The 27,930-nt window shown below is 58.1% G+C and overlaps 1 protein-coding gene across 1 annotated transcript in view; it reads right to left on the bottom strand.

Annotated features, from left to right (window-relative positions):
- Positions 1-23,612, bottom strand: part of ADAM33 (ADAM metallopeptidase domain 33) — a 31,741-nt gene extending 8,129 nt beyond the window's left edge. Inside the window, exons 1-16 of the mRNA XM_009472405.2 lie at positions 23,436-23,612; positions 20,564-20,646; positions 13,221-13,297; positions 9,883-9,958; positions 9,320-9,396; positions 8,572-8,758; positions 8,120-8,185; positions 7,935-8,006; positions 7,269-7,435; positions 7,073-7,157; positions 6,219-6,361; positions 3,928-4,105; positions 3,478-3,567; positions 2,313-2,508; positions 1,374-1,482; positions 628-832 (exon numbers count right to left, since the gene is read on the bottom strand). Coding sequence (XP_009470680.1) covers positions 628-832; positions 1,374-1,482; positions 2,313-2,508; positions 3,478-3,567; positions 3,928-4,105; positions 6,219-6,361; positions 7,073-7,157; positions 7,269-7,435; positions 7,935-8,006; positions 8,120-8,185; positions 8,572-8,758; positions 9,320-9,396; positions 9,883-9,958; positions 13,221-13,297; positions 20,564-20,646; positions 23,436-23,556 — 1,932 coding nt within the window. The 5' untranslated portion in view covers positions 23,557-23,612. The remainder of the gene's footprint in view (positions 1-627; positions 833-1,373; positions 1,483-2,312; positions 2,509-3,477; positions 3,568-3,927; positions 4,106-6,218; positions 6,362-7,072; positions 7,158-7,268; positions 7,436-7,934; positions 8,007-8,119; positions 8,186-8,571; positions 8,759-9,319; positions 9,397-9,882; positions 9,959-13,220; positions 13,298-20,563; positions 20,647-23,435) is intronic.
- Between the last annotated feature and the right edge of the window lie 4,318 nt (positions 23,613-27,930).

Below are 27,930 nucleotides of genomic sequence, written 5' to 3'. Positions count from 1 at the left end.
ACTGGATTTCAAAACCAGCCATCCTTTCTCATTAAAATGTTGACATTTTGGCGTTCCATCCCAAACTGGGATGAAAATTTCACAATTAAAATGCCAAACAGCAAAGGCCGTATCTCCCCAGCCAGCTCTGTCTGGCGTGCATCTCTGCTACCATGTTGTCTACCAGGCTTCTGCCCTTTCTCAGCTGAACTGACCCTCTGTAAAGTACTTGGAGACACAGGGGCTCTAAAAGAGACTAATGCTCAGTTAGCAGCATCTGTTTGGATCTGTCATCTTGATTCCTAACACAGCTTTCCACTGGGAAACAGTTTATTCATAGGAGGAAGCCTCATCCATCAAGTCCCGGGGCATGAAATTCTTGCTGCGGTTGCTCCACTATGCATTAAATCAGTAAAGAAGCAGGGAGGCCAGAGAGAAGAATTTGGTGGCCTACACACAAGCATCTGGTGATGTCTAGAAATGCCTTGGTTGAGATGTCATCAAGGCAAGGTCTGCCAGTGTTGGGGGAACCACATCCCATGGCCCGGCTGTAGCGCAGAGACAAGCCAATGTCTACATTGGAGCTGGGACAAGAGCTAAGGAGCTGATCTCTTGGAGGAGACCCCAGCCCTAGGAAGAGGTACTCACCATCCCATCTCCACATTTTGTCCCTGTCATCACCAGCCCAGGGTCAGAGAGGTCTTCCTCATCATCCTTTGCGGAGTACATGTAGGTGCCTCGGCACTTCACCTCCCGCCCGTTGAAGCGGATGGTGGTGTCGATGGAGACGGTGTTGGTCCCCTGGGGCTTCTTAGCTGAGCTCTGGCACTGGATCTTGCCACACATAGCATCCCTAGGAGCAGGACACGGCTGAGGTCAGGGCAGGAGACGGGGGTATCCGCCACTTCACCCTCCCTGCCCTTCATCCTCTGCCCTGCTGCCTGCTGGGTCACCTCCCTATGAATTTATGGCCACAGGAGGTTGTGATGGGAGAGGCTCAGCAGGTTCAGAAAGGGCCTTAGATAAATCACAGACAGAACAGAGAAATGCTGGAGGGAACAGGCAGGTGTGGTCCCTCTAACATCCCTGGTCTAACTGGGAATACTGGAGAGCACACGCTCCCTAAATAGCATCTCCTACTGATGGTGTCTTTGATTTTCCCTTCAGGCTGGGCTGGGAGGTAATGCATGGTGGGACGACCTCCCAGCAGTGATGAGGCCTGAGCCCAGGAAGGACCTGGTGGCTTCCTCAGGTCCAAAACTGAGCTGGCCCAACGGGTGATGCCAGGAGGTCGGGGTAGGACCCTGCCAGTCCCTCCGCAGGGGTGGGCAGGGGGGGGCTGCAGGTGTAGGAGGAGGAGATGGGGCATCCATGAGTGCCAGCGCTGCACCCACCTCTTGTCGCATTTCACGTAGCGCCCTTGGCTGTCTTTGCCGCAGTTGCCGTACGTGTTGCCGGCCATGTTCACGTCCTGGAAACATGCATCTGGGGCCGGCCAGGCACCTGCAGGGAGGGAGAAAAGGTCCCTCATGGGGTGGGGAAAGCAGCCAGCAGGCAGAAATAGTGATACCGGGAGCAGTGGCTGGATGGTCATGGAGAAAAAAACATGGAAAAGTCTACTGGAGACCTGCCACTGCGGGTGCCAGGACAAGAACAGCACAAGAGGGGCTATACGCAGCATGGGGGCTGTATGCAGCATGGGGGCTGTATGCAGTCTGTGGCCATAAAAAGTGTGTGTGTATATAAAAATATATATATATGGAGCGTGTAACAACCATACGAAGCATCTGGCCATGTACACCTTATGAGCCACATCACCTATGGGCCATATGCAGTATAGGGTCAGTCCGTAGGCAGCATGAGGGCCATATGCAGGACATGGGGTAACTAAAGCCAGGAGGCCATATACAGTCAATGCAGCGCATGAGCATATGCAGTGCTGAAGCCATATGTAGTGCATGGGCTGCGCTACTGCATGGAGGTCACTTGCAGCATATGGAATCATGTGCAGCATGGGGGTCATATGCAGCATGGCGGCTGTATGTAATGTATGGGCTGTATGCAGCGTGGGGACCATAGGCAGAGGGTAGATGGGCTGTGCACAGCAAAGAACCCGGCACCTGTGAGTGTGTGTGCACAGCACCCCATGCCAGCCCCACGGATGTTGACCCCAACCCTGGATGGGGGCAGCATGACCCCTCCATCCACCACCCTCCAGCCCCACGGGCAGGGGGCACGGGGACCTCACGTTCAGACACAGCACTGAGACCCAGCGTGGCTCTTGCTCCGGAGAAGGGTGGCAAGGAGGCAGGGCTGGGGCTGGTGGGACCCACCTGGTCCCCAGAGCTGGACACACTGCTGGTGGTGGGTCATGCACATGCCGTTGTTGCAGTAAGCCTCGCCGTAGGCGCAGGACGAGCCATCCAGCAGGTACACGTTGGCTGGGCAGTAGGGTGAGGCACCTGTGCAGTATTCAGGGAGGTCACAGGATCCCGCCGCTTCCCTGCAGATCGTCCCAGCCACCTTTAGCTGCCACAGGAGGACAGAGAAACATCAGCACTGGGCAGCAGCAAAGGGGCCAAGCCAGGATTGCTGCTGCCTCCCAGTACAGCTTGGGGCCATAAACTGTCTATAATCATAGAATCATAGAATCATAGAATTGTTTGGGTTAGAAAAGACCCTTAAGATCATCGAATCCAACCATTAACCCAGCAATGCCAAGGCCACCACTAAACCATCTCCCTAAGCACCACATCTCCCCAGCTTTTAAATACCCCCAGGGATGGGGACTCAGCCCCTGCCCTGGGCAGCCTGGGCCAGGGCCTGACAGCCCTTTCGGGGAAGAAGTTTTTCCTAATATCCAACCTAAACCTGCCCTGGCGCAGCTTGAGGCCGTTCCCTCTCGTCCCATCGCTTGTTCCTGGGGAGAAGAGACCGACCCCCCCCGGCTCCAGCCTCCTTTCAGGCAGTTGCCGAGAGCGATGAGGGCTCCCCTCAGCCTCCTCTTCTCCAGGCTGAGCCCCCCCAGCTCCCCCAGCCGCTCCTCCCCAGCCTTGGGCTCCAGCCCCTGCCCCAGCCTCGCTGCCCTGCTCTGGCCACGCTCCAGCCCCTCCATGGCCGCCTCGGGGTGAGGGGCCCAGCGCTGAGCACAGCATTCGAGGGGCGGCCTCACCAGTGCCCAGCACAGGGGCACCATCACCTCCCTGCTCCTGCTGGCCACACTGTTCCTGATACAAGCCAGGATGCTATAATGTCCCCTGTGGGACTATATGGGGCTGTCAAGGTATAAAGCCAAATTCCTAGGCTGGACCTCAGCCACAAAGCAGCCAGCAGAGACTCCCCTGTGGACATGAGTTTACATATAACCCTCCTCATTTGGCACCGGGCAGGTGGGAACTGGCCTCCAGGACACGCAGTGTGTGAGTCCCGGGGGGTGGTGGGGCCCGTATCTCCCTGCTTAGCGCATGGGCAGGCGGGTGGTCACAGCGGGGGGCTTACCTTGCAGTTCTGGCAGCAGTCGCCGTGGGCACACTGGGCTCCTGCCTTCAGCGTGCAGTTGTGTGCATTGCAGCACGGGTTGGTGCACTCCTGCGTGGGGAGAAGAAGACACCACCATGGTCAGTGAGTCCATCCCTTCCCCGTTGCTGACCCCAGCCCCTTCTCCACCCATCACAGCATTGTTCTTCTCAATGGGGAAACTGAGGCACAGGGGGGATGAGGAAGACCTGAGCACTATGGGGCAAAATCAAGAAGAAAGCCAGGACTAGTTTAAATGGATTTAGGAAGGTGGGACTGGGAAGAACCCTTGGGATGGAGTCCCTGTGGTGACCAGCAAACCCCTTTCCCATGGAAATACCCCTCTCCATGTGGGCTGCGTCCTGACACCCAGCAGCCGAGCTCAGCTACAAAAGCCTCGGCGGGAAAGCAATGCAGCACCCAGCACCGTACCTCCACCTCCCCGCAGTCACAGTCTTCTCCTTCCTCCAGAAAGCCGTTGCCACATTTCCGTCCCACCACCAGGTCCTTGGTGTCAGGCAGGTTGAAGAGACACATGCCACCTCCCTTCTGGAAGTAGTTCTCCAGCTGCCTCTTGCTGCAGGAGCTGAACACGCGAGGGAAGGGGTGTCTGCGCAGGGGACAGATGGGGAGGGATGGGAACCAGGGTGATTGGGACCAGGAGAAGGTGGAAAACCACAGTCAGAGCTGGGAAATAAGGACACAGGCAAACTGGCACAAACCCTTCCAAGAGCAGAAGCCACCATCAGCCAGATGCGTCAAGATCGCGAACATCCCTCACCCCAACTTGCACGGCTGAGCATCAGATTAACAAGCAGGGGACACCACACTGAACCCAAATATTTTCCAGAATAGGATGGGGTGGACAAGCAGAGCTGCTGTACACCACCCCCAGAGCATCAACCCTCCAGCGAGAAACCTCTTGGAGACTGGAGAGCCCCGTGGTCTGAACTTCAAAGATCAGGGAGCACCCATGCTTGCAGGCTCTGCCAGCTCGATGCTGGTGTAGGCGTCACCTCTGTGCCTCGGTCCCCTGCACCTGGGACACCACAGACCGCCCCGGTCCCAACCGCAGGGCAGGTCTCCACATCTGCAGTGACTATCTGCTCAGGATGTCTGTTAAATACGTGCCTGCTATCACCCAACCGCTGATGGGAAATACCCGTTTGCGGCTATTTAAATACCTCCGAGGCTGAGAAAAATCCTCTAAAAAATTAAAGAAAAATGGAAAAGAAACACAAAAATATCCCGTATTAAATCATTCACAAGGCCTGAGCAGCAAAAAATAAAAGTCAGAGCCTACCACATGTAAGGTAATTTCTCTAACAGCCCAACTGGCCTTTCCTGCAGGGAGCTGGAGAGAAACGGTGATTTTCTAGAGAAGTTCTGAGCATGGTTCTTCCTTAATTTTGCACAAGTTTGTGGGTTTTTTTGCGTGATGTACTAAGGAGGAGGAAGCAGAGAGTAAGAGCTGTGCACCGCTCTCTGCTTCAGCGCTGGTTTCGTTTCCTCCTATCACTGAAAAAAAGTTCTATTTCATATTAGGACATCTCATTTCTGAGATGACACAGAGGGCTTTTTCTAAAAGTATTTTTAAAGTCTAGGGAAATGTCTTGAGCTGTAGGGAAAGCTGTAAGTTCATGCAAGTTACGGGAGGGTGAGCAAGTAAATACACCCAATAAGCTGGTACATCAACGTGGAAATAGGGACAGGTTGAAGACAGTTAAATATGTGTTTCCTGCCCGTGTGGGGAATAAAATATTTCAGCAAAAATAAGAAGGAAGAAATGTCATGGGGAGGTGTCAGCTCGGAGAGCTTTGCCTGCAGGGGTGAGCAGGGGCACAGCTGAGTAGCGTAGCATCTGCTGCGGCTTTGCACCAGTGCATCCAGCTCTGGTGGGTGAGGGCAGGATAATTAATTAGTAGGATAACTAAACAAACAAGTGCACAACTGCCTTATCCTGGAAAGCTGGTGCTTTTCCCCACCACAATCCATGTAGGCAGAGATTAAACCCCATGGGGTCAGCACCGCGATCCGACAGCCCCGAGAGCCATGGGAAAACAGCCTGGGGACACCCTGAGACCGCATTGTGGGTTTTGACTGTTATTTATTAATTGGAAAAGCATGTGGGTTCAAATAATGGCAAATAAACAGCCGCTTTTCTGCAGTGTGGGGAAATCTGGGACGACTGTATTGTCGGGAGCCCGGAAACCCAACAGGAGAAGGACCTTGGAAGGGAAAGTGGCACCAACCAGCTGAATTTCATACAGCTTTGGGCCAAATTAAAGGGTAAAAGCAAAGGAAAACAAACCCTGGAGGGATGCCAGAGCGCATGAAAGCTAATGACTGCCACTCCAGAGCATCCCGCATCCAGATTTAGTGGGGTTGGGGTGAGGGATGTGAGCTCACCCCACCGCAGCCCCGCGATGCCGTGAGTCCCCCCCAGCATGACCAGGGACTGGGCACCCCTTGACCCTCCAGTCTTACAATAAAGAATAATTTCATTGTGCCGAGATGTGGGTTAGCACAGGAAAATGCCTTGGATTCCTGTAATGTGTCTACCACATAACACCCATTTGCTTCCATCCCTAGCTCTTTTGGGATGGGGCTGCTACACCTCTGCTACCCCTTGGAGACCACCAGCCAAGCCCACCCAGCTGCAAACAGCATCCACAACCTGCTTGGGGGCTTAGGGACCACATCCCATCCCCACCATCACTTACCCAGTGGCCGCTGCCATGACACAGCCGCCTTGCTCCGGGGTGGCCTCCACGCAGCAGCCCGTGCTGTCATGGCTCATGCCGAAATTGTGGCCGATTTCGTGGGCCATAGTGGCGGCTGCTCCGATGGGCTGCTCCGAGTGGTCCTGCACAGGGATGAGGGATGCATCAGCACAGCAGCCAGGAGCAATGGACAGGAGTGATCCCATGGCAGGGAATGGGGCTGGGTTGATGGAGGGACCACAACATCCCTGGGGTTGCAACTGGATCCCGTGGGAGGGACAGAGAGAGGGATGGAGGACGATTCATGGCAGAAGTGGGATTTGGTCTCCTAAAAGTCCCACGTGGGACTGTTGGGAAGCTCTTTTGCTGGAGCCAACTGCTGAAAACCTGGGGCCTTGGAAGGTGCATCCCAAAAACCAGAAACCTCGGTGCTCCACACTGCCATCCTGCCTTGGGACCACAGGTCACCAGGGCCACCATCACCCCATTAGGAGGAGCATAAGAGTTATCTGGGGTGGAGATGACCCTACAAAACCAGAGAGCACAAGCAGGGAACAAGCAGGGGCTCTTCAATATGAGGGGCAGAAGCAACACAGGAGATCCCAACGCTGCTGCTAGCTGCAAGCTGGGGGTGTACATGGGGTGGGAGACCTTTAAAACCAGCCCTTTCTCACCCTCCTTGGTACTTGGCCAACATCTGAGTGGGGTAAGAGGCTACCAGCACCATCATTCGCTCTCAGGCTGCATCCCAGGACCAACCCCAGATGGCTGGTCCTCCAAGCCCATGAAGAAACCCAGCAAGATGGGGTCCCCCAGCCTGGGAGGAACAGCAGGGACCCCCGTGCCCCTCTTACCACGCTGACACCTCCGGAGTTATCCGCACTGCACATCCCCTCCAGTGGGGCCATGCCGATGGTTGTCCCCCTGAATGTCTTCCCTCTGCCCAGAAAGGAGAACAGAGAGGCAGTTAGCACCCCGGGGTGGCTTGGAGACCCCGGTCCAAGCTGGGAGCCCCTGCCCCGATGTCCCCGGGCCCATAGGGGTGCTCACGTCAGCAGCTGGGCGTTGTCATGCTTCTTGCGTGACCTCAGCGCCTTCTTCCACTGCAGGAAGGACCAGAGCGTGGCGTTGGCATCGCTGGTGACAGCACACTGGTCCCGCTCCGTCCACACCTCCAGGCCAATCAGGGCCACCTTGATATTCAGTGACCTGTAAAACTGCAGGGAGGGGACAGGGATGGAGGGGATGGGGATTGGCATTCGCTGTACCTCCTCCATCACTGCCATGGCATTTCAGCTGGTGGGTCTCCATGTTTTACCTCCAGCTGGGTGACTTGGGGACACACTTGTCCCAAATCCACCTGCAAGCATGAGCTCTACTGGCACAGCCGTGGGGCACAGGAGCCAGTCAGGGTGGCACGATGCCACCCCTCAGCTGACAATGCCTAAGCATGTCCCTGCTCATGTTGAGGATGCCACCATTGATCCCCATCGCCACGGCAGGATGAAAAGCCAGCATCCTCTCCACTGCTGCAGCTCAGCTAATGGGTGGCAAAGCATTTTCCACCATGTGCTCACATCTCTCATCTAAAATCCTAGCCCCAGTGACATGGGGACAGTCCCTGAGGGCCACCACCAGGCTGGCCCCAAGCTCAGGTGCTTTTACATGCACCAGGAATGATGGAGGTGGTGGCAGGTCCCTCTCACCGGCCGTTACCTTGTCCACATAGTTTGCGATCTCCACGATGCGCTGCTTGGTGTGGCCCAGGTTGAGGTTCTGGTTCCTGTACTGCAGAGAGATGGGGATGGGGAAGGGTCACTGGAGGAAGAGCAGGGAGGGAGGCAGAGAGGGGTCCCAGCTTTTTGGCAGGGGACCAGGTTCCTGCCCCCCGCGCCGCTCACCAGTGTGTGATCGGCAACAATGAAGAGCTCCATGTACTTCATGGTCCTCCAGGCATCTCTCTTCACCTGCAAGACAGACACCACGGGTTCTCCAGACACTGCAGAGCTGCCCAGGAAGGATGGCCCAGAGGAGAAACTGAGGCACGAGGCGACCAGGAAAATTTGGGCAGCTTTAGTGCAATTCCCAATGTCACCTCATGTCACATCCCACATTGCACGACACAGCACCGATCCCCAACCCACGCATCCGCCCTTTGAGGTCTCCTGCCCAAACTCAAACCAGGTGAGCTGCCCATGAACGCCCCTCACGTCCCATCTACCTGTGCAACCCTGCCCAGACGCCAGGGTGACGGGCACCCCGCCGCAAGCTGCAGGCATTCAGCAGGGGCACAGACGGCCCCACTCTCAGCCCTCTGTCCCTCCACAAGCGAAGGACCCCAGGACGGATTTACCCGGTGCTGCACTGGCTGGAAGAGCCGAGCGATGTCAGCAACGGTGCTCCCAAAATCGTCGCCGTGGCCGCAGGTCCCACCTCGGATGGGCAAGTGCTCTGCTCGGTGGATGACGTGGTGGCCCAGCTCGGGGGTCCCCAGGGGTTTCAGGTAGTAACTGGCGTTGCTGCTTAGCACTATCAGGCCCCTGGCAATGGAGAGCAGCCCCCAATGGCTCCTGTGGTGCTTTCACTCCAGCTCCCCCAGCCCCTGCTGAGGCCCCACAAGCTCACTGCACCTCAGCTTGGTCCATACCCGGGGTGGGGGCAGAGACAAGAGATGGGTGCCTCTGTCAATACAGCCCTATGAGTTAATATAACCTTAGCATTAAAACCTCCACGCCGTTCAGACCACGCAAACACGGGATGGCAGCTGGTGGTTGCAACAGGGCAAAGCTCAGTTCTGGGGTACCCGCTGCAGGGAGTGGGATCTTGCCTCCTCCAGAGATGAATTTCCTTGAAGGCAGCTCATGCTGCCAGAAAAATGGCCTCTCCCCCCTGCTGCCTGCCCCGGGGTCAGGTGAAGGATGGGAGAAGGGGAGCAGTGGAAAATCAGCCCCACGAAGCACCTAGAGCTGGGCTTGCAGGACCATCAGTGCTGCTCCGGGGGATCCCCAGAGGGGGTCCCTGCAGGGAGGAAGGGGGCAGCCTTATTCATCCCCCTCCTCATCAGCCCCACAAGCCCCCCCCCATCCTGCACATCTCCGTACCGTATTCCCGAGCAGGTGCTGAGGACGACCCAGGAGCTGCTGTAGCCCTGGACGTGCCCATGGTAGTAGCAGTGGTCCTGGGAGAGAGGCGATGGAGACCTCCGTTAGAAACCACCAGGCAGGGCTGGGCTGCAACAAACCCCATGGGCTCGGCCCAAAAAACCACCCATTTTGCATTTCCCGGCCAGGCGAGCGGTGTCCCTCTGCACTGGGAAACAGGAGGGATGGAGCCGGGAAGCTGCCGGCTCCGGCGGTTCAGCCAGGGACACAGACAGCCCCACGCCCGCTCGATGCGCTGGAAGGGTGACAAATGGCCGGTGGGGGGACGTCGGGGAGAGCAAGGGATGCTCGAGCCTGGCGCTGCCTGTGTTTATTTCCCGAGGTGCTGTATTGCAGCCAAGAGATACAGGAGCCGCGTGTTGCTGCATTCCTCCCGCGACAGGCGCCGGGGATGCTGCCAGTGAAAACACCGCGCCTCATCCTGGTGGGGTTTTGGCTTCATCCCAAGTGCCAAGGCACCCCGAAAAATGGAGATGAGCTATGCCTGTCCCCCCAGCACCCACCGTGTGGTTGGGGGCCACCATCACAGGCTGCCCATCCGCAGCGTAGTGCGTCTCGGTGTAGCCCGGCGCCAGCAGCCTGCGGAGAGAGGAGAGGGGTGAGGACCCTCGAGCTGCTCTGGGGGTCCCGGCGCAGGGACATGCCGAGCCTCTGTGCCCAGCCCTGGGCAGCCATGCAGGGCTGAGCCGTCTGCACGGTCCCCCTTCACAGTCCCCCTTTGCAAAGCTTTGGGCAGCGGAGCTGGCAGTGTGGCCATCACTGCTGCATCAGGGCTGGCCCCCGCGGCCACCTCGCCACCACCGAGGACAAGCAGCCAGGCAGGGTGACAGCTTCTCCATAGGGACCAACCCCCACCTTGGGACTACCAAAGTCCCCAGGGGGAAGCATCCCGCTGGGAGAAGGAATCAACCCCGTACTCAGGGTCCAGCCAAGGACGTGGGAGGTTCGGGGTCTCCGACACGGCCACCCTCTCCAGCCCCGGACATGTCACTTCGCCTCACCCGCAGCACAGCAAGGGTGATGCTCCTGACACAACAGCCCAGCAACAGGGCAGGGGGGTCCCCAAAAAAACAGAGCTGATTGTGAGAAAGCTCAGGCTGCTTTTAGCAAAGCCTGCACGCCCCCCCCGCCTTCACCCCACGTGCCTCGGTTTCCCCCCAGCTGCCGGCCATCTCCCACCAAGGCCGGTCCCAGAGCTGCCCGTGATGCAGCCCCATCCCACGCTGACAAATTGCTTCGTGCCATGGGGAAGAGCCAGAGCTGAGCTTGCAACCAGCAAGCGCGTGGGGCTGGGGGTCCCGGGGAGCAGACAGGGGGGATTTAGACTGAAATGACCCCATGGGCAGTGGGAGAGAAGAGAAAGGGATGGGGGTTTCCCACACCGCCAAAGGCTGCATGACCCTGCCCAGATGCCAGGGTGATGGGTGCCCCACCACGAGCTTGCAGCCACCATGGGGACAGCAGGTCCGCCGAGGGACAGCATGCATGCAAGGGTCTCGGCCACCCGAAGAAGGACAAAGCAGGGCTGGATTTATCCCTGCTGACAGTTTGGCCCTCGATTCCTGGGGCTTGGCCCCGTCCCAGGGGTTTTATTCTACAGCAGAGGAAAATAAACCAAGCAGCCAGCCCCAGAATAGCCCTCCCGCCTCTTGGTTTCTATTTTGCAACCAGTTTAGCCCCAAAAATGTCGCTGTGGGCACGTTCCCGCCTTCCCAGCCTGCCTGTGAGTGGGTGCCTGGCACCAGTAACTCCAGTTATAGCAGAGAAAGGAGACAAGAGCTCAGCCTGGGTTCTGGAAAGGGACCTGTGGGCAGCCTGGCAAGACAAGTGCCCGGCCAGCGCGGAGGCAGAGGGGCAGCTGCCCGTGCAGGATGGGCACAGGGATGTGGACGGGTCAGCTGAGGACAGCAGAGAGGCAAAAGCCTCCATGCCATGCCTGGGGAATGGGGGAAACTGCCCCATCCAGGGGCACAGCGAGCTCCAGCATGGCTCAGACCACTGGGATGTCCTCTCCAGGGCAGGCCAAGGACCAGGAGCCCCGGGGAAGGAAGGGCAAGGAGATGTGTATTCTCTTCCAGCACAAGGGAAGGTCTTGTTGGAAAACACCACAAAGGATGATTTTGGAGGCCAACCACATCTCCCAGTACCAGAAGAAAGAAGATTTGAGGTCTAGCATGGCCTCACTGGCCCATGAGCTAGCAGGGCTAAGGTAGCCCTGTTAGTGGGCACAAGACAGCAGTGTAGATGGCCAGGGCTGCACTGGTCTCCCCAGCAGACACAACCACTAGGCACAGCCAGTCTTGGGTGCTGTGGACTATCCTGGGTGCCGTATGGGTCTTGGGTGCTATGGACTGCCTTGGGTGCCACAGATGGTCCTGGGTGCCATGGAAGTTCTTGGGTGCCATGTCTTGGGTGTCATGGACTGTCCTGGATGCCATGGATGATCTTGAGTGCCATGGACTACCATGAGTGCCATGGATGGTCCTGCATGCTATGGATGCTCTTTCATGCCATGGAAAGTCCTGGGTGCCACAGACGGTTGTGGGTACCACAGATGGTCCTGGGTGCCACAGACAGTCCTGAGTGTCATGGACAGTCCTGGATGCCATGAATGCTTTTGAGTGCCACAGATGATCCTGGGTACCATAGATGGCCGTGGGTGCAATGGACTGCCCTGCCTGCTCAGCTCCCTTTTTCTGCCACCAAGCTCCTCATCTGTTTCACTGCACCCTCATCCAGAGCTCAGCATCCTGCAATGCCCCACGCTTCCCCAGTCCTGCCAGAGGCACCACAAGGGTGCTCTTCACCCCTCCTGGCCACGCTCATCCCTTCAGCATGGCAAAGTGGTACCAAGCCAGAATTAGGGTCATGAGAAGACATACAAACATCTCCGGGCCTGGTGCACCAGCTGGAAACAAGGCTAACCTTTGCACGTGCGCTTTCAGCCCCCACTGCTGACGCCCATATTGCCTACAGTCCTAAAACACAACATGGGAACCCCTCAGTTCTCCTTCCCACACACCAAAAGCCCCTCTGCACGTTGCTGGGACCTGCTGCCTGGCAGGGCTGTTCAGGGGACACCGTGGTGGCTGCTTTTGTACCCAAACAGCAGCAAGAACAGGGCTCTGCCAGGCATGAGCCTCCCACAGCTGCTGGAGAGAGAAGCAGAAGTGGAAGCAGAAGCCCATCCTGCAGAGATCAGCTTTCTGCCCTGCTCCACCATGGGGCCGCATGGCACCAGGAGGGACCTGAACTCAAAAAGGGACAAATGCCACGAGGTCTTGGGAGAGAGGCAAGGAGAGCAGGGCAGGAGATGGAGATGATTGCTCTCCTTGCTCCAGCCCCGGCACAAAGGAGCCCAGAAAGGGTCGAGCATGTCAAGGTCACCCAGGAATGGTGCTAAGCTGCCAACCCCAAGACCAGTCCAGCAGAAGAGCAGCAAAGGTTTCCAAATCCCTGCCAGCAGTCAGCATTGCCCACCAGGAGATACCTCCAAAGATGTCAGAGGATTAGCCCTACCAGCGGGATGGCAGCCCAAGAGCCCCCTGTCCCGCTGACCCTCTGCCTGGCACCTCTCCATCCCCTAAGCACCCCCCACCGCCTTCACCCATGCTGGGTCCTGTCCCACGGCATCGAGCCAAGGCACAACACAGGTGTGGGCGGTGGAAAAAAGAGCATTTCAGCCCAAAGTGCCGCATCGACCGCAGCCGGCAGGAAGCCACACCAGGCCGTCCCTTCCCCTGCAGGCAGGAGAGCCAGGACAGGGCGGCCAGGATACTACTGATCCAGGTGGGACCATGCCAGGGACACCCAATGCCCCTTCCCCAGCCCCAACACTTACTGGTTCCTCTCCAGCACCAGGACGAGCTCTCTGCCCTCAGCCGTCACGGCCACCTTTGCCCGGGCAGGCGCCGGCACCTACGGAGGAAGAAAAGGAGGGACGGGGTTAGAAAAGACAGAGCCCAGGATGCTGCCAGCTGGGTGCCTGTCCACCCTGCACCCTGCCTGTATTATTGTAGGACCTACTGCTCCGTTAGCAACACAAAAGGCAGCAGGTGCAATGGATTTTGAGCACCGTCCCTGTTTGCAGCTTCTGCTTCTGCTTTTCCAGCTGCAAAAACACAGCAGGAGCAGGGAGAGCACACGGGCCCCGGGGCAGTGAGTGGGGACGCGGGGACCGGCAGGTCCCTGAGCATCCCCAGCCACTCTGCAGGGGACATCCCACACCGACCCACACCACCTCTCACCTCCCAAAAGCTCAGGCCCTCGATTCAAGCTGGCAACGGACCATGGGGCTCCCTGTGCTCTTCCCATCGGACACCATCTCCTCTGCCCATCCCTGTCCCCAGCACCTTCCTCTGCTCCCCAGCTCAGGGCGCATCCCAGCCTCTCCTCCATGGATCTACTCCACCTACTCCATCCCCTGCCGCAAGCCCGTGCAAGGCGAGAAATAGACCCTCCTGCCTGATTTCCCACAAATAGCAGCAGATAAAAGAAGATTCACGCTGGGATTCACCCCGCAAAAGCGGGGGTGAGAAAGCAAATCCCAACTCTGCTGGCAGCCCTCCCAGAAAAAGCAGCAAGACAGAACTGATATGGGATACATGCTCAGGAGCACTGCCCCAAGCATCCCGAACGGAGTCTCTATGTGGTCTGTCCCACCGCAGCTCCATCCCACTGGAGATCCTAAGCCGGATCCTGCGGAGGTGGGTCCCTGGGTGGGTCGGCACCTGCGTGCACCCCTGCAGGGTACGGAAATAAATAGCAACCGCCCGGGCACCGGATAACTGCACCGTTAAAAATACCGTGGGGCAGCAAGAGGAAACGATTGACTCAGCTTCCCCAGGATGCCGGCGGTTTTACTCACTCCCTCACTTTGGAGGGTGTTAAACAGGAACCCTACGCAGGGATCCACACCAGCATGGCTCGTTTGCACGTGACAGGATGGGCTGGAGCCCAGAAGACCTGCCCTCCTCCGATGTCCCCACATCCCTTCCCCAGCTCCAGCACCGGGAACACTAAAAGCATCGCCCTGGCTCTGTTTATGGCCCAGCTGGTGTGGCTGGCTCTGTCTCCCTCGCTCAGTCCATCTCCATCCATGACGGATGCAGGGAGCCCGGCAGTCTGCCAGCCCTCGGTCCCGTGCTCGGGATCCGCCGCGGGGCCCTGGCACCCTGGCTGCGAGCTGGCAAGGTTTTCCCAGCTCTGGAGGGAAAGGGGAGAAGAAGGAGCTGTCCCCACAAGGCTCTGGCTTTGGCTGCTCTTAGCATCACGGGGTTTTGCAGCCGATCACTAGGAATGCAGCAGGGCGGGGGGTAAAGTTGGGTGATTCCCAGCTTGGGATAAAACAGGGGGCAAATCCTGCTGTCCCCTCTCATTCCTATGGAGATGGCCAGCAAGGCTTTGCTCCTCATGCACCCTGGTTCCCACCCCGTGTCCTGGGCACGGGGGACACTGGGGGACCTCCAGCCTGGCAGCCCCAGGGCCACCCTCCTGGGGACCATCATGTTTTTAAGGGGCAGCATCACGGGACAAAATATTTTGGGGTGCAGGGCAGCCGGGTACCACTGCTGCTGCACCCCAGGACATGGGGTTTGTGCTCTCAGGATGGGTGGTCCTGCAGGTCCAACCCAAACTGAGCTCCAGGGATGGAGGAACCCCATTAAGCTGCTCAAATTGGCCACAGGGATGCTTTTGGCCCCAAGAAGACCCACGGGTCTGAGCCCTCGTAGCCCCATTTCCCAAAGCCAGGGAGGTGCCGGTCACCCCAGCCCGTGGCAGCACGGGGACACGGTGACGGAGTGGGGCCGGCCAAGCCCTGCCTCCAACACCGTCTTCCCAGCTCCAAAAAAGGAGACCAGACACTGCACTTCCAAAAAAAACCAAAAAAACCAACAGCCAAGCAAGGCGAACCCGAGGCCCTGCCGCTTCCCAGCGAGCCCCTTCGGCACGGCCACGGCACAGCCACGGCACAGCCACGGTCCCCACTCCCGGCGAGGGGCCCTGGGTGATGCAGGGAGGAGGAAGCCGGGGCAGAGGGCTCCCCTCCTTCGGCGATGGTGGGAACGGGCTGTATTTTTAGAACATGATCTTATACAAACATCACTCCCTGGCCAAACATGGTCTGTACGTTTTTCTTGCCGTTTCCCTTCTTTCCCCCGCCCTCACCCTCCCTTTTTTCAGGCCTGTTTCTCCCCGTCTCTGATCTCCCTAACACCCTCTCCCCAAAGCCCATCTCCTCCTCCTCCTGCTCCTCCTCCTCCCCAAGTCCCTGCCGGCTCCTTCCCGGTTTTGAATTCCCCAGCAATTACTCCCTGCCTTGACTTAAAGGCCTTTACTGGCAAAATGCTCTTTCCCAGCTGCCGTCTTAAAGGGATATGTGTGTGTGTTATCCTGGCATTCGCAGCTCCCCGTGCACGCACCGTTCCATCTCCCCAGCTTCCAAAGGCTGGAAAACAAATTGCTGCTGATGGGATCTGTGTCCGGCCCTTGCAAGGTGGTACATTGCAAGCTCTCCCCCTCCCCGTGCCTCAGTTTCCCCTGAGAGCATATGGAGAGGCAGTGGGGAGCAGGGGACTGATCCTGGTTTCAGCTGGGATGGGCTGAAAGCAGCTCAGCCCCTGAAGAAATAAATAGCAATGAGTAAGACGAGGGAGGAGAGTGCGAGCACCGCTCGTGCCAGGCCGGGGTCAAATAACCCAACTCTAAGGCCAGGAAATGTTCTTGCATTAATTAAGCACTGATAATTTCACCTTGAGCCTAACCGGCAGGCAGCTGGGTCCCCAAGAGCTGGCAGCCAAGATGTTGTGCACCAGGGATGAGCATCTTCCTAGGCTCCAGCACCATCCCAGGCTCCAGCACCTTCCCAGGCTCCAGCATCCATCTCAGGTTCCAACATCATCCCAAGCTCCTGCATCCTCCTGGGCCCCAGCACCTTCCCAGGCTCCAGCACCCATCCCAGGCTCCAGCATCCCCCTGGACTCCAGCACCTTCCCAGGCTCCAGCACCTTCCCAGGCTCCAGCATCTTCCCAGGCTCCAGCATCCCCCTGGGCTCCAGCATCATCCCAGGTTTCAACACCTTCCTGGGCTCCAGCATCCATCCTGGGCTCCAGCATCATCCTGGGCTCCAGCATGATCTTCCTCCCTCATCCAAACACCGCCACCTCCTTTCTCCAGCGGGCACAAAAAGGATTCACCGGTCCCCACCATGGGCTGCAGTAACAACCTTCCCTTGGCTCTGCCTGGATGTGGAGGTGGTGGCCCCTCTCCAGGACATCCCAGCAAAGCCAGTCCCACTAGGGGCTGGACTGGGAGAGGTGAAGAGCAGCTGGGATGAATCTGCCTTGGCCAGGACCCAGCCCGCCAGCAGCCCAGAAGCCCCACTGGGCCGAGTTCGAGTCTATTTTTCTTTTTCAATCCGCTGATCAGAAAAACCACAGCGATGTTTGCAGAAGAGCTGAGGCCAAGGGGTTCGCGTTGCTCTTCAAGGGGAAAGATGATCTTTGTTTCCCCACGGCTCCTGGCCATCCTCCTCGCCCAGGCTCCCTCCTCTGCCCTTGCCAGAAAGCTCCCACTGCCCTGCAGGAGAGCGGCTCGCCCAGGAGCAGGCTCAGAGAGCATTGAGCTCCTTGGGAAATCAGTAGTTAAGCCAAAATCCAAAAGCCACGTTCAAATCACAGCCCGGCCATCTGCTCGGGCAGGTCCCGCAAGCCCTGATTTCCTAAGTAAGCGCATGCAAGCCTGGATGTAACGAGGAAGAGGACGATCGGAGTTACCAGGAGATGCTCCATAGAGGATTTAGTGATGGGTTTTCCAGCTGGAGCATCATGGCTGAGCCAGGTCCTCCCCAGGCAGCTGGATCCCAGCAGCAGAGTTCGGGATGGAAGAGCACAGCTTGGGGACTGCATCGCCTTGTCCAAAATGCACACCGGGATAGGGATCCGAGACCTCAAGGACAAGCCTCTCGCTCCAGCTGCTCACTGAAAGAAGCATCCTGGGGGCAGCCAGCTCCAGGGGAGTCAGGGGGACCAGGGTAATCCAGGCCCTGGAAGCAGAGGCAGGATTTTGGTTGTTTCGAAGGAAACTTGGCTCAGGGACCATGTCAGGGGTTGCTCAATCCTGCCACACGTTGCCAAGGGAAAAGGGCTTCCTTGCAGGAAACAGATTGCAGGAGTGCATGTCCTTGGCACCTGCAGGTCGCCCCAAACCACGGGCGGTCCTTTCCTCCCTTCCTCCTCCTGGAGCAGGGCTGTGACCCCACAGGGATGTGGTGTTCCCGGGGGAGGGACCGGGTATCGCACCAGCAACCAGCGGGGATGATCCAAGCGTTTGTCAGCGCGGATGAAGGGACAGCCACGTCCCACCCCCAGGACAGGCAGACACGGGCTGCTCCAGGGACCCAGCAGATGATCCCGTGGTCTGAGGGGGAGCGGTGGGTGGAAGGAAGCTCCACTGGTGCCAAGGTGCGTTCCCATACAGGGATGGGGTGCCAGGAGAGACCCGGAGGGAGGCTGGGCGGGCTCTTCTGCCTGGGTGCTCCCCAGTCCTCGTGATTTATAGAATCACAGGATTGCAGAATGGTTTGGGTTGGAAGGGACCTTAAAGATCATCTGGTTGCACCCCCCCGCCACAGGCAGGGACACCTTCCACCAGACCAGGTTTCTCAAAGCCCCATCCAACCTGGCCTTCAACACTTCCAGGGATGGGGCATCCACAGCTTCTCTGGGCAGCCTGGTCCAGGGCCTCACCACCCTCATCGTAAAACATTTCTTCCTTATGTTCAATCTAAATCCACCCTCTTTTGGTTTAAAACCATTGCAGCGAGAAACCATGCTTGGGAAAATGCATTTACAAAGGGAAAGAAATAAGGCAGGGAACACCACGGGCAGCACGACAGGCTAGGTGGGTCCCCAGGGTGGGGACAGGGGACTCCTGTGCCTCAGGGCTGGATACTGGTGGGATGCCTGGGCCAGGAGGCTGGGCACAACCTCCATTTCCAGCTCCAAAGGGCTGGAAAAGCCCATGGTCAGCTCTTCGCTCCATGCCCTGAGGCGGGGGGAAGGAGCAGGAGGAGGAGGATGCCAGCAGCAGCGGGGCAGGATCCCACCCCAAGCTGGCGGCGACGAGGGAGCTGTTTGCAATCAGGGTCCCCACGACCTCCTCCCCGGCCTCTCCGAAATCGCTTCCATGTGTGCCGGGAGCCGTCGAGCCCGCGGGGAGTTCAGCCTCGAACAATTGGAGAGAGGAGGGTGTAGAGGGGGGAGGCAGGGTCCAGCCCGCCCAGCGCCGTGCCAGCCCGCACACGATGGGACCGCAGGGCCGCCACCGCCATCCTCCTCCTCTTCCCGACGGCTCGACCTCGCTCCTCCGGGAGGAGGGAAAGGAGATGCGGTGATGTCCCCCAGGACCGGGGCTTCGGCCACCCCGCAGCGTCCCACCCGCTGCGCAGAGGAGCAGCTCCCAGGGAAGGGATGGAGCCTCGGGGCCGTCACCACGCTTGAACCCATCATTTCACTTGCTCAGATGTTGTCTCCTCGCAGACTCCTGCCCCGAAAGCCAGCCATGCCCGGACAAACAGAGCAGGCTGGCGGCAACCACGCAGCCGGTTTTATTTCCAGGATCTTTGCTGGAGGGCAGGAGCAGACGGGGTGGGGATGGGGTAGACTAAATTGATCCTAAAAATATGCACGTCAGCAGTACCAGGGCAAAAAGGGCCAGGCTGGGGCTCTGTCGACTCACCCCTACTCCATTCTTTGTCTGGTTGCCACCGTCCTTCCCCCACGAAGCCTCCCCGTTCCCGGCTGCGACCACCCTCCCTCTCCCCTCCTTCCCCGCCCTCCGAGGAACAGCAGCCTCCTTGTTTCGGGCTGGCTGAAGCCAGCAGAGGCAGAGCAGATGCCAGGAAACACGCCAGGACCTGCCCAGCCACCCCGGCCCTGGCCGGTGGCCGTCCCAGCCCCACCGGCCCCGGGGTCCCCCGGTGACTCCCGAAAACACCCCGCACGCCTGCGATTTGCACCCACCCAGCACAATTTCGGGCAGCGGGGTGTTAGCGAGAGTATAAATAAACCTCCCACCATCCAAAATAAACCTCCCATCCCGAGTGCCCTCCAAACCTAAATATAGACTGATCCGGGGCTGCTAGGAAGGGAGGGGACATTTCTGCAGGCTGACCACAGCATCCCCAACGCGATGGGCTATTTCAGCTACTGCAGAAGCATGATTCCCAGCAGCCGGCGCCAATGGGAACGACGTTCCCGATTCCCCCGGGAAAAGGCATCGTCCAGCCGCTCGGAGGAGGCAGGGCAGCACAAAGCCCCTCTCTGCGGCTGACCCCCTCCCTCGGTATCTCCTGCCTGGGGCAAGGAGGTCTCACTTGGAGGCATCTCAGGTGGCTTCAAAGCTGCATCCTCAACCCCTGCTCCAGGGAGATGCCACCAGAGAAGGTGGCACTGAGTCTTCTCAGCAGCGAAGCTGTTCAGCGCCAAAATACAACCGTTTCCCGTAACCATCCGTATTGGTGCTTGTTTTGCTGGGAAGCGATTTGATCTGCCCCGATGGAGAACCACAGCCCTAAGACCCTCCCAGCTGCTGGGTACGAGGACCAGCTGCTGCAGCCGATGGGCAGCTGCGGAACTGGTTGACCCCAGAGCCCAGCAAGGCACCAAACCCAGGCAAGGGTCACCACAAGCACCTCATAAAGTGGATTTGGAGACGGTGGGAGCGGTGGGGAGGGTGCGACAGCCAGCAGAGCAGCCCTGGGAAGAGGTGTCCTCTCCTCCCCGCAGCCCCACACCCCGCTTCTCCACAGTCTTCCCAAGGACATCGCTCTTAAATCCTGCAGCACTTTCCCTTTAGCTAATACTGCTGGTCTGTCTATCCGGGCCAAACCATCAGTCTGAGGAATTACCTCTACCTCCTCTCTCCAAACTGCCCGGCTCCTTCCCGCTCACCCTATAGCTCTTGGCCATCCTTCCTACTGCCCAACAGTTAAGACCACATTTAATTAATTCACTGTTTCATCCTCTGCTTTCCCCGTTCATCACCTGAACAGGGTGATAAACTTGACATCCTGCTGGTGGGACCTGCAAACTCAACGTCTCCATCTGAGTCCTACCGCGAAGACCTCGGGGCGCAGGACCCGGCCGCGCGGTGCAGGGGAGAGGAACCATCTCTGCCCTTACCTTGTCATCCGGCCTGACGGCTCGTCTGGTACGGCCCCTGAGGAGCCAGTGTGGGGTGACCCGCTCTCCATGGGGCGGTGGCCCTGGGAAAGAGAAGACCTGGTAAGCACGTGAATGGACTACGCAAGTCCCTGAGAGCGGGAGCTCCTCTGCAGCCACATCAAGAGAGAAATAGGGATAAGAGACAGAGCTGGGGGCTTTGGACAACACCCGGGGCCACCTCTGGGGTGTTTCTGGGGGATGGACACCAGCATGAAGCCAAAGCATCACCTCCTCGCCAGGCCAGCACCCTCATCGCTGGCCCAGCGTTGCTCCTGGAAGCCTCCCGGGAGCATCGCTGCCCACCCAGGTCCCAAACCTGGGGCTTAAATCCCATGACACCCACCCTAGAGAAGCAGCCGGCACGTGGGTGGCACGACCCTGGCCCCGCTCGCATCCCCGCCGTCACCAACCACCCAGGCAAACCCCACTGGAGCGAGGGCAGGGGCTCTGCGGGCAGCAGTGCACCCTCCCGCCCGCTCCATCCCTCCCGAATCCCACAACCAGCTTTGTTTTGGCTTTATGCTTTTCCACCATGGATCGTTGTCATTTACGGGATGGGGAAGCGCGGTTCAATCACCCAGGAATCGAGCCTTCGTCTTTCCAGCCCGCGCTGGGCTCGAGCAGGGAGCGGAGGAGCTAAAATAGCTGCAGCACGTTACGGGTTGCTCTGAGCCATCCCAGCTCCCCCGGGCAGAGCAGCACAAGCAATTCCTTGGCTCGATTAGAGACAGGCAGACTTTCTAAGATTTTTTTTTTTTTTCCTAAACAATGTGGCTGTATCTGATTGCAGCAGAGCAGCTACCGATGACTTAAGCCTAGACTACACCAGGAAAAAAAAAAAGTCAAATCTGAAGATGCTGCGGAGAGGGGATGAGGTCTAGCAAAAATGTCAAGGGCTGGACCACCTTGCCAAGCCAAACGTTGTCAGAGAAAGCTTGGATCTAATAATCTTCCCCAGCAAAGGGCCAAGTTATTTACGAAGGGAGTGGAATAACAGGGCTTACGGCTTTATAATTTTATATGCTTGTTTTGGTTCCCCGTGCAACGATCCGGGGGGATTTGGCTTGGGGAAGGATGAAGTTATTGAAAATTAAAAAAAAAAAAAAAAGATGGAGTTAGTGGTTGGGAAGTGCAGGTTGAGTGTTTAATGTGATCGAGCTCCCCAGCCCGGCCACGTCTGTCGCACCAGGCCCCGGACGCGCCCGGCGCTATCGCACAGTGGTATTTAATCAGCTTTCATTATATATAGCATGTAATCAGATTCCAGGAATAACTGCAGATAAGGTGGGGACACGATCCCAGTTTCCTTCCCCCCACCTCCCCCGAAAGCCTCAGCGAGGCCCTCCAACCCCCAGCCATAGACAAGCCGCATTTTCTGGCAGGGAAACTGAGGCACGGCGGCGATGCGCCGTGCGTTCGGCCCCGCGGGGCGAGCGCCTCCAGCGGGGTTTGCTACCCTCCCGTCACACAGAAAGGGGAAAAAAAGAAAACCACCCTGTTTTTTCCTCCGCTGGCTGCGGCTGAGGGAGGAGGGCAGGGAGCCGCTGCCTCTCCCGGCCTGCGGCAAAGCCCGTCTTTCTCCCACGCTGTCTGGGGAGAGGATGGGACACGAGGGGCAGCCGTTCCGCAGGAATTACTGGGCTGGGCTTCGGGCCACCCTCGGTTATTACATTAAGCTGCTCGCTGTTTGACTATAGCTTTTGCCGGTAATCAGAGAGACTCAGAGCATGAGATAGGGCCTTCAAAATCCAAGGCAAATAAACCCAAATGCAGCGCAGAGGAGGTTTCCCACCCCCTCCCTTCTCTTTTTTTCCTGGAAAACGCACTCATTCTCAGCCCATTCTGGGAATGCTGCGTTGGGAACAGAGTCGCTTTGGACTTTGGGATGTTCGCACCGTTGCGGCCGGGCAGCCCCGCGTTTGGGGGATGCCGGAGCCCGAAGATGAGCCCCAGTGCCCAGGCTCCAGCCGAAGCGGGCAGCTTTCCCGTCTGCTCCTGCTCTCCTCTTTAATCCAAACAGAGGTTTCTGGCTCCCACCACCCTCCCCGTTCCTCTACCCAGCTGCGCGGCTCAAACGGGTTTCTCTTGGAGTTGCTGGAAAACTTCTTTTCAGCAGCAGCAGAGAACCCAGCAAAGCTCGAAAGTAAAAAAAAAAAAAAACATAATAAAAATTGTGCTTTGCGTGGAGAAGCAGCGGCCCCGGCTTTGTGGTGGGGTTGGGGAAGGAATTAGGGATGGAGAAGAGAGACCAAAGGAGGCTGAACCCAACCAGGCAACCCCCCTCCTCCTCCTGTTTGAAAAGCGATAGGAAGCTCGGGGGAAAATAATGTATTTCCTCAACAACAGAAAAAGCCAAGTTTCAGCGCAAAATGTGCATCAGCAGCAGGAGCCGCTGCCAGCTTTCGGGGTGCCGGGGCCCGGAGCTGGGGTGGTTGCGGGGACCCAAGGGAGGCGCAGGATGGGGAGACGGGGGGTGTCTGGGGTGCTGGGGGGTGAGGGGCCGAGCCCATCCCCTCCCTCGGGGGGCGGCGGGCCCCAGCCCTCCCAGCCCAGGCAGAGCCGTAGCGCAGGCTCCGGCCGCGCTGGCCCGGGCACCGCCGGGGTGGGAGCTGGGGGACCCGAGGGGAGATTTGGGGGGCACATCCCCAGCAGGGCGAGGGGATGGAAGGGAGGGAGCTCTGCCCACAGCCTCCCACCGCTCCGAGCCCAGGGATGCGACCCCCTCCCAAATCCACATCCGTCCCCCTCTGCAAACCCCGGGGTCCCCGCACCCCCGATTCCCTGCGGGCTGAGCTGGGGCTTCACCTCCCCTTCACCCCCCTCCCCTTACCTGGCGGTCCAGAAGCATCCCCTGGCCCGGGGACCAGCACCAACAACCCCAGGAGGAAGATGCGGCTCCCCCAAAAAGCAGGCGAGCCCCCGCGGGGCTGGCGGGGGGCCGGCCCGGCCATGCCGGCGCTCCCCGGGGCTGTCACCGCCTCTGCTCGCCGCCGCCGGCCCTGCCTTCCCCTCTTATGCTCTCGGATCCCCTCCCCTTCGCCCGGTTTCCCCCCGCCAGCCCCATTCACTCGCCCCCGGGCCGGCCCGAGCCCCCTTTCCCAAGCGCCCGGCTGGATCCCGGGCTGGGCGGCGGGAGGGGGCGGCTGGGGGGGCCGGCATTGTTCAGCTTTTATTTATTGCTGTGTTTCTTGGCCCGGCCCGGCCGCTTAATGAAAACCAGATCGGAGGAGAAGGCTGCTCCCAGGCTCCCTCCGCCGGGGCATCCCACTGCAGCCGGGCCGGCAGCCGCCGACCCCCCCCGGGCTCCCCGCCGCCGCTTCGCCCCCTTCCTCCGGGAAGGGGGGACCGAGAGGCTGCCTGCACAAAGAAAGGGGGGGGGGGGGGAAGACAATTAAACAATCCCATCCATCCCACCAGGGCGAGATGGAGCCGAGACGCTTCTGCGACCTTCCCCAGTTGCTATTATGAATATGAATGTTGATATTTTTTTCCTAACAGGAGACCCAGGTCCGTCAAAGCGGCGGTGGCACAGCTCGCCGCCGCACGGAGCCAGCAGGGAGGGCGGCGTGGGGATGGGGTGCTGCTCGCCTTCCTCCCTGCTTCTTTTGGGTCCTTTCCTGGGGTCACCCGCCTCTCCTCCTAAATTCAGGGCAAGGATCCATCAATAGTTACTGGAGCCCGAATAACAACAGTGATTAATGCTAGAAATTAAAGCTTTATGAATGATTTTACTCTAAAAATGGGGACGGCTGCAAGACACCCTGACCCGACGTGCACCAGGGACCTGTGGGCGCGCCTGCCCAAGGTGACATTTCGGGAGAGGAAGGGACAGGGGACATTTCTGGGGTTTCCCACCACAAAGGGCAAATGGAAATGGCAGAGCCCCGGCAGCAGCACAGTCAGAGCCCTCCTGGCACTCAAACAGGCGTCGAGGTCCTGTTAACAGGGCCCTCGGATGCAGCCAGCAGATGCAAACATCTGGACAGCGTTTGTGAGTCTCCCCCAGCTCGGCAGCACCTTCAAGGCCCCATTAGCCTCAGATACAGCGTTTTTTCAGGTGGGTTAATGCCATTTAGCAACACCTCCCTCTCACCACGAGCTCTCCTAAGCATCTTCCACCCTTTCTGGGTCAAGCCCTGCAGAGCACTGGGAAGGGCTCCCTGAAGACGGTCTCCTGCTAAAGCTCAGCGTGGAGGGGCTGTGCAGGTCTCACCACTTCCACGAGAGGAAAAACGCCGCAAAAAAGATAAAGCCACTTCAAAGAATAAACCCGTGGAAGTGTGGTGAGGAACAGAGGGCATTGCCGTCCCTTCTTGGATCCAGGCAGCTCGGTGGAAGTTGAGCAGAGCAGCCGTAAATCAGCAGCCTGGCACGCAACTAGGAGAGATTCAAAGGCATGAGAGGGCTTTCAGCCATCAGGAAAGCATCACCAGCACGGTCCGGAGGGACGAGGCTGTGCAGAGCTGCGGAGTGCTGTGAACGTCTTTCCAAGAAAGGGCAGTTGGTGGCCAGGAGTGCCACGGAGGGGTGAGCCAGGGGTGGGATGGAGTAGGGACCATCAGCCGGAGGAAACCCCGGGCAGCCGACAGGCCCCGGTCTTCCCCCAGCAGCCCATCAATCCCAGCGTAGCTTCACCGCTACTACGTTACGTGACGTTTTTCCTCATTCCTCCACTTTCTCAACCAGCGCGGATTAATGAAAGTAGCGCGGTCTCGGGGGCTGGTGAAGGCAGAAGGCTCTGCTTCCCACCGGTGCAGGGAACCTGAGCGTAGCCGTTGGCCCTGGAGAAGTACACGGCCCTACACCGGGCTGGGGGCCGCAACGGCTGGTGGTTATCCAGGGCAGCTTATAAAAGGCCTTTTTGTGCAAAGGAACAGGCGTTTTTCCCCCTGCTTGCAGCCTCGATCACTTGATATCTCTGCTGACAAAAGCCTACAGAAGCCGTGGCACCCGACCGTGGTCTGCAGCTGGGTCACGCAGCCTGGCAGCTGAGCCCGAGATCGGGGATTCCTGCGTCCTGGCGTCAGCCAAGGGCAGCACGTGTGAAGCTGGGGCGGGGGATCACTCACAGCCGTGGAATTACAGACAGAGAGAGCCCCTCGGTATCCATTTTCAGGGTGCTCCTGTCCTCCCAGGCGCTCGCTCTTCGTAGTCGTGAAGGAGGCCACCAGCACATCGAGTCGCACAAGCACAGGAGGCGTGCGCAGGATCTTCCCACGCTTTGCGTCTTCCACCACTGCTTCGTCAGCACAAATACCTGTTATGGGTCCTTCTGCAAAGGACGAGGGCAGCTGTAAGGGAGTAAAACAGCTCTACACCATTCATAAAAACATGTGCCTTGAAAAAAAAAGTCTCCTTAGACCCAATGTCACATCATTTCCCATTAAAATGATGATTCAACCTGCACACAATGCCACAGGAACACAACTCCTCGTTCCGGAGGGCACGGAGCACAGCTGGCGTGCTACGTCCTCCAGATCCGAGAGGCGAGTCTGGGAGTCCAGGAGACCGACTCTTCTCCAGGGGAAGGCCAGGGCTGGCTACTCAGCAGATGATTCAACCAGACTTGGCAGAGGCCGGCAGCAAGCCCCCTACGGCGGAGTGATTCATGGGATGCACTGCATCGAACTCGGGTAAGGCAGCCAACACAACTTTGGGAAAATGAGCTGGAGTTTTTCTTTTGCATCATGAAGACAAGTTTGAAGGAGCTTCTGATAAAGCTAGTGAGCGACAGGGCTGCAGCACGCGGGCACATAAATAAAATTAGGTTGTATTAAAAAACAACCCTTCTCCCCTATCAAGACCTCTTACAACTGTCCTCATCACCGTGGAATTTGAGTGCCTTCCAGAAGTGTATTAATCAACATGGCTTTCATTTGTCATGCAGAGGTCATTCACCCTCCCGCAGGGTCTAATTTGGCCTGGAGAATTCAGTTTATCTGCTGATGTAGGGAGAAAAATATTAATAAAAAGTTTGACTTTCAAACCTTGCTTGTGCAAAAGAATCGTGTGTTTTCCATTTACAGCGGTTCGGCTGAATTCCTTCCCCCAGCCTACGATGAGCATGTCCAATGACTTCATGTTACACTTTTAAGCTTTACAGAAGTAGAGCCGCCCAGCTGGCCGACTCATAAATACAGCATAAAGGAAGCAATATATTAAGATCTTCTTTACTGGATTAAAGTTTGATCTGGGCTAATGAACAGCCAGCCAGGAAGTCATTTCTTCATTAGGGTATGGCTTCAGGAAAAGCGCATTGTAAACCAGGATGCTCTCGTGGATAAGCGGAAGCGATGAGCTTACCTGCTTTTGCACAGGGCAGATCTCCTTCTTCAGTCTCCTCCTCTTCAAAGTCATTCAGTTGTGTTCTCCTACAGGCACAACCACTAACAGATTCACCACCGACAAAGGCAGGCAGCAGAAGTCCTTCAGGGAATCACAGAATCGTTAAGGTTGGAAAAGACCCTTAAGATCAGAGTCCAACCGTTAACCCAGCACTGCCAAGGCCACCACTAAACCATGTCCCTAAGCACCACATCTCCCCGGCTTTTAAATCCCCCCAGGGATGGGGACTCAGCCCCTGCCCTGGGCAGCCTGGGCCAGGGCCTGACAGCCCTTTGGGGGAAGAAGTTTTTCCCAATACCCAACCCAAACCTGCCCTGGCGCAGCTTGAGGCCGTTCCCTCTCGTCCCATCGCTTGTTCCTGGGGAGAAGAGACCGACCCCCCCCGCCGGCTCCAGCCTCCTTTCAGGCAGTTGCCGAGAGCGATGAGGGCTCCCCTCAGCCTCCTCTTCTCCAGGCTGAGCCCCCCCAGCTCCCCCAGCCGCTCCTCCCCAGCCTTGGGCTCCAGCCCCTGCCCCAGCCTCGCTGCCCTGCTCTGGCCACGCTCCAGCCCCTCCATGGCCGCCTCGGGGTGAGGGGCCCAGCGCTGAGCACAGCATTCGAGGGGCGGCCTCACCAGTGCCCAGCACAGGGGCACGATCACTTCCCAAAGCAGTCCTCCAGCAGCCACCCACTCTGGACCAGGCCACATCTAGACGGACGTACAGTAACACGACTATATTCTGTAGGGAACTTCCTTTTCCAAGGAAGTTGTGCGCTTCCAACTTTTCTTTTACATCATCCTTGCAATTGGTTTCCATGGCAATCCTTCTAGCTACCAGCAATGAGAACACGTCCCAGCCAACATCTGCTCGAGCTCCTCACGCATTCCCCCATCACCGCCTGAGGCGACAGACCTCTAACTTCAGACTGGTTCTCCATATGAAGGACTCCAAAAACATCCACCGAGAACCAAAGGACTTAGCATGTCGTTATAAAAGGTC

This window comes from Nipponia nippon, unplaced genomic scaffold (genome assembly GCF_047370975.1).
Source record: "Nipponia nippon isolate SJK-2023a ecotype South Korea unplaced genomic scaffold, ASM4737097v1 scaffold_6, whole genome shotgun sequence".
NCBI lineage: Eukaryota > Metazoa > Chordata > Aves > Pelecaniformes > Threskiornithidae > Nipponia > Nipponia nippon.
This window is presented reverse-complemented; position numbering and strand designations above follow the sequence as displayed.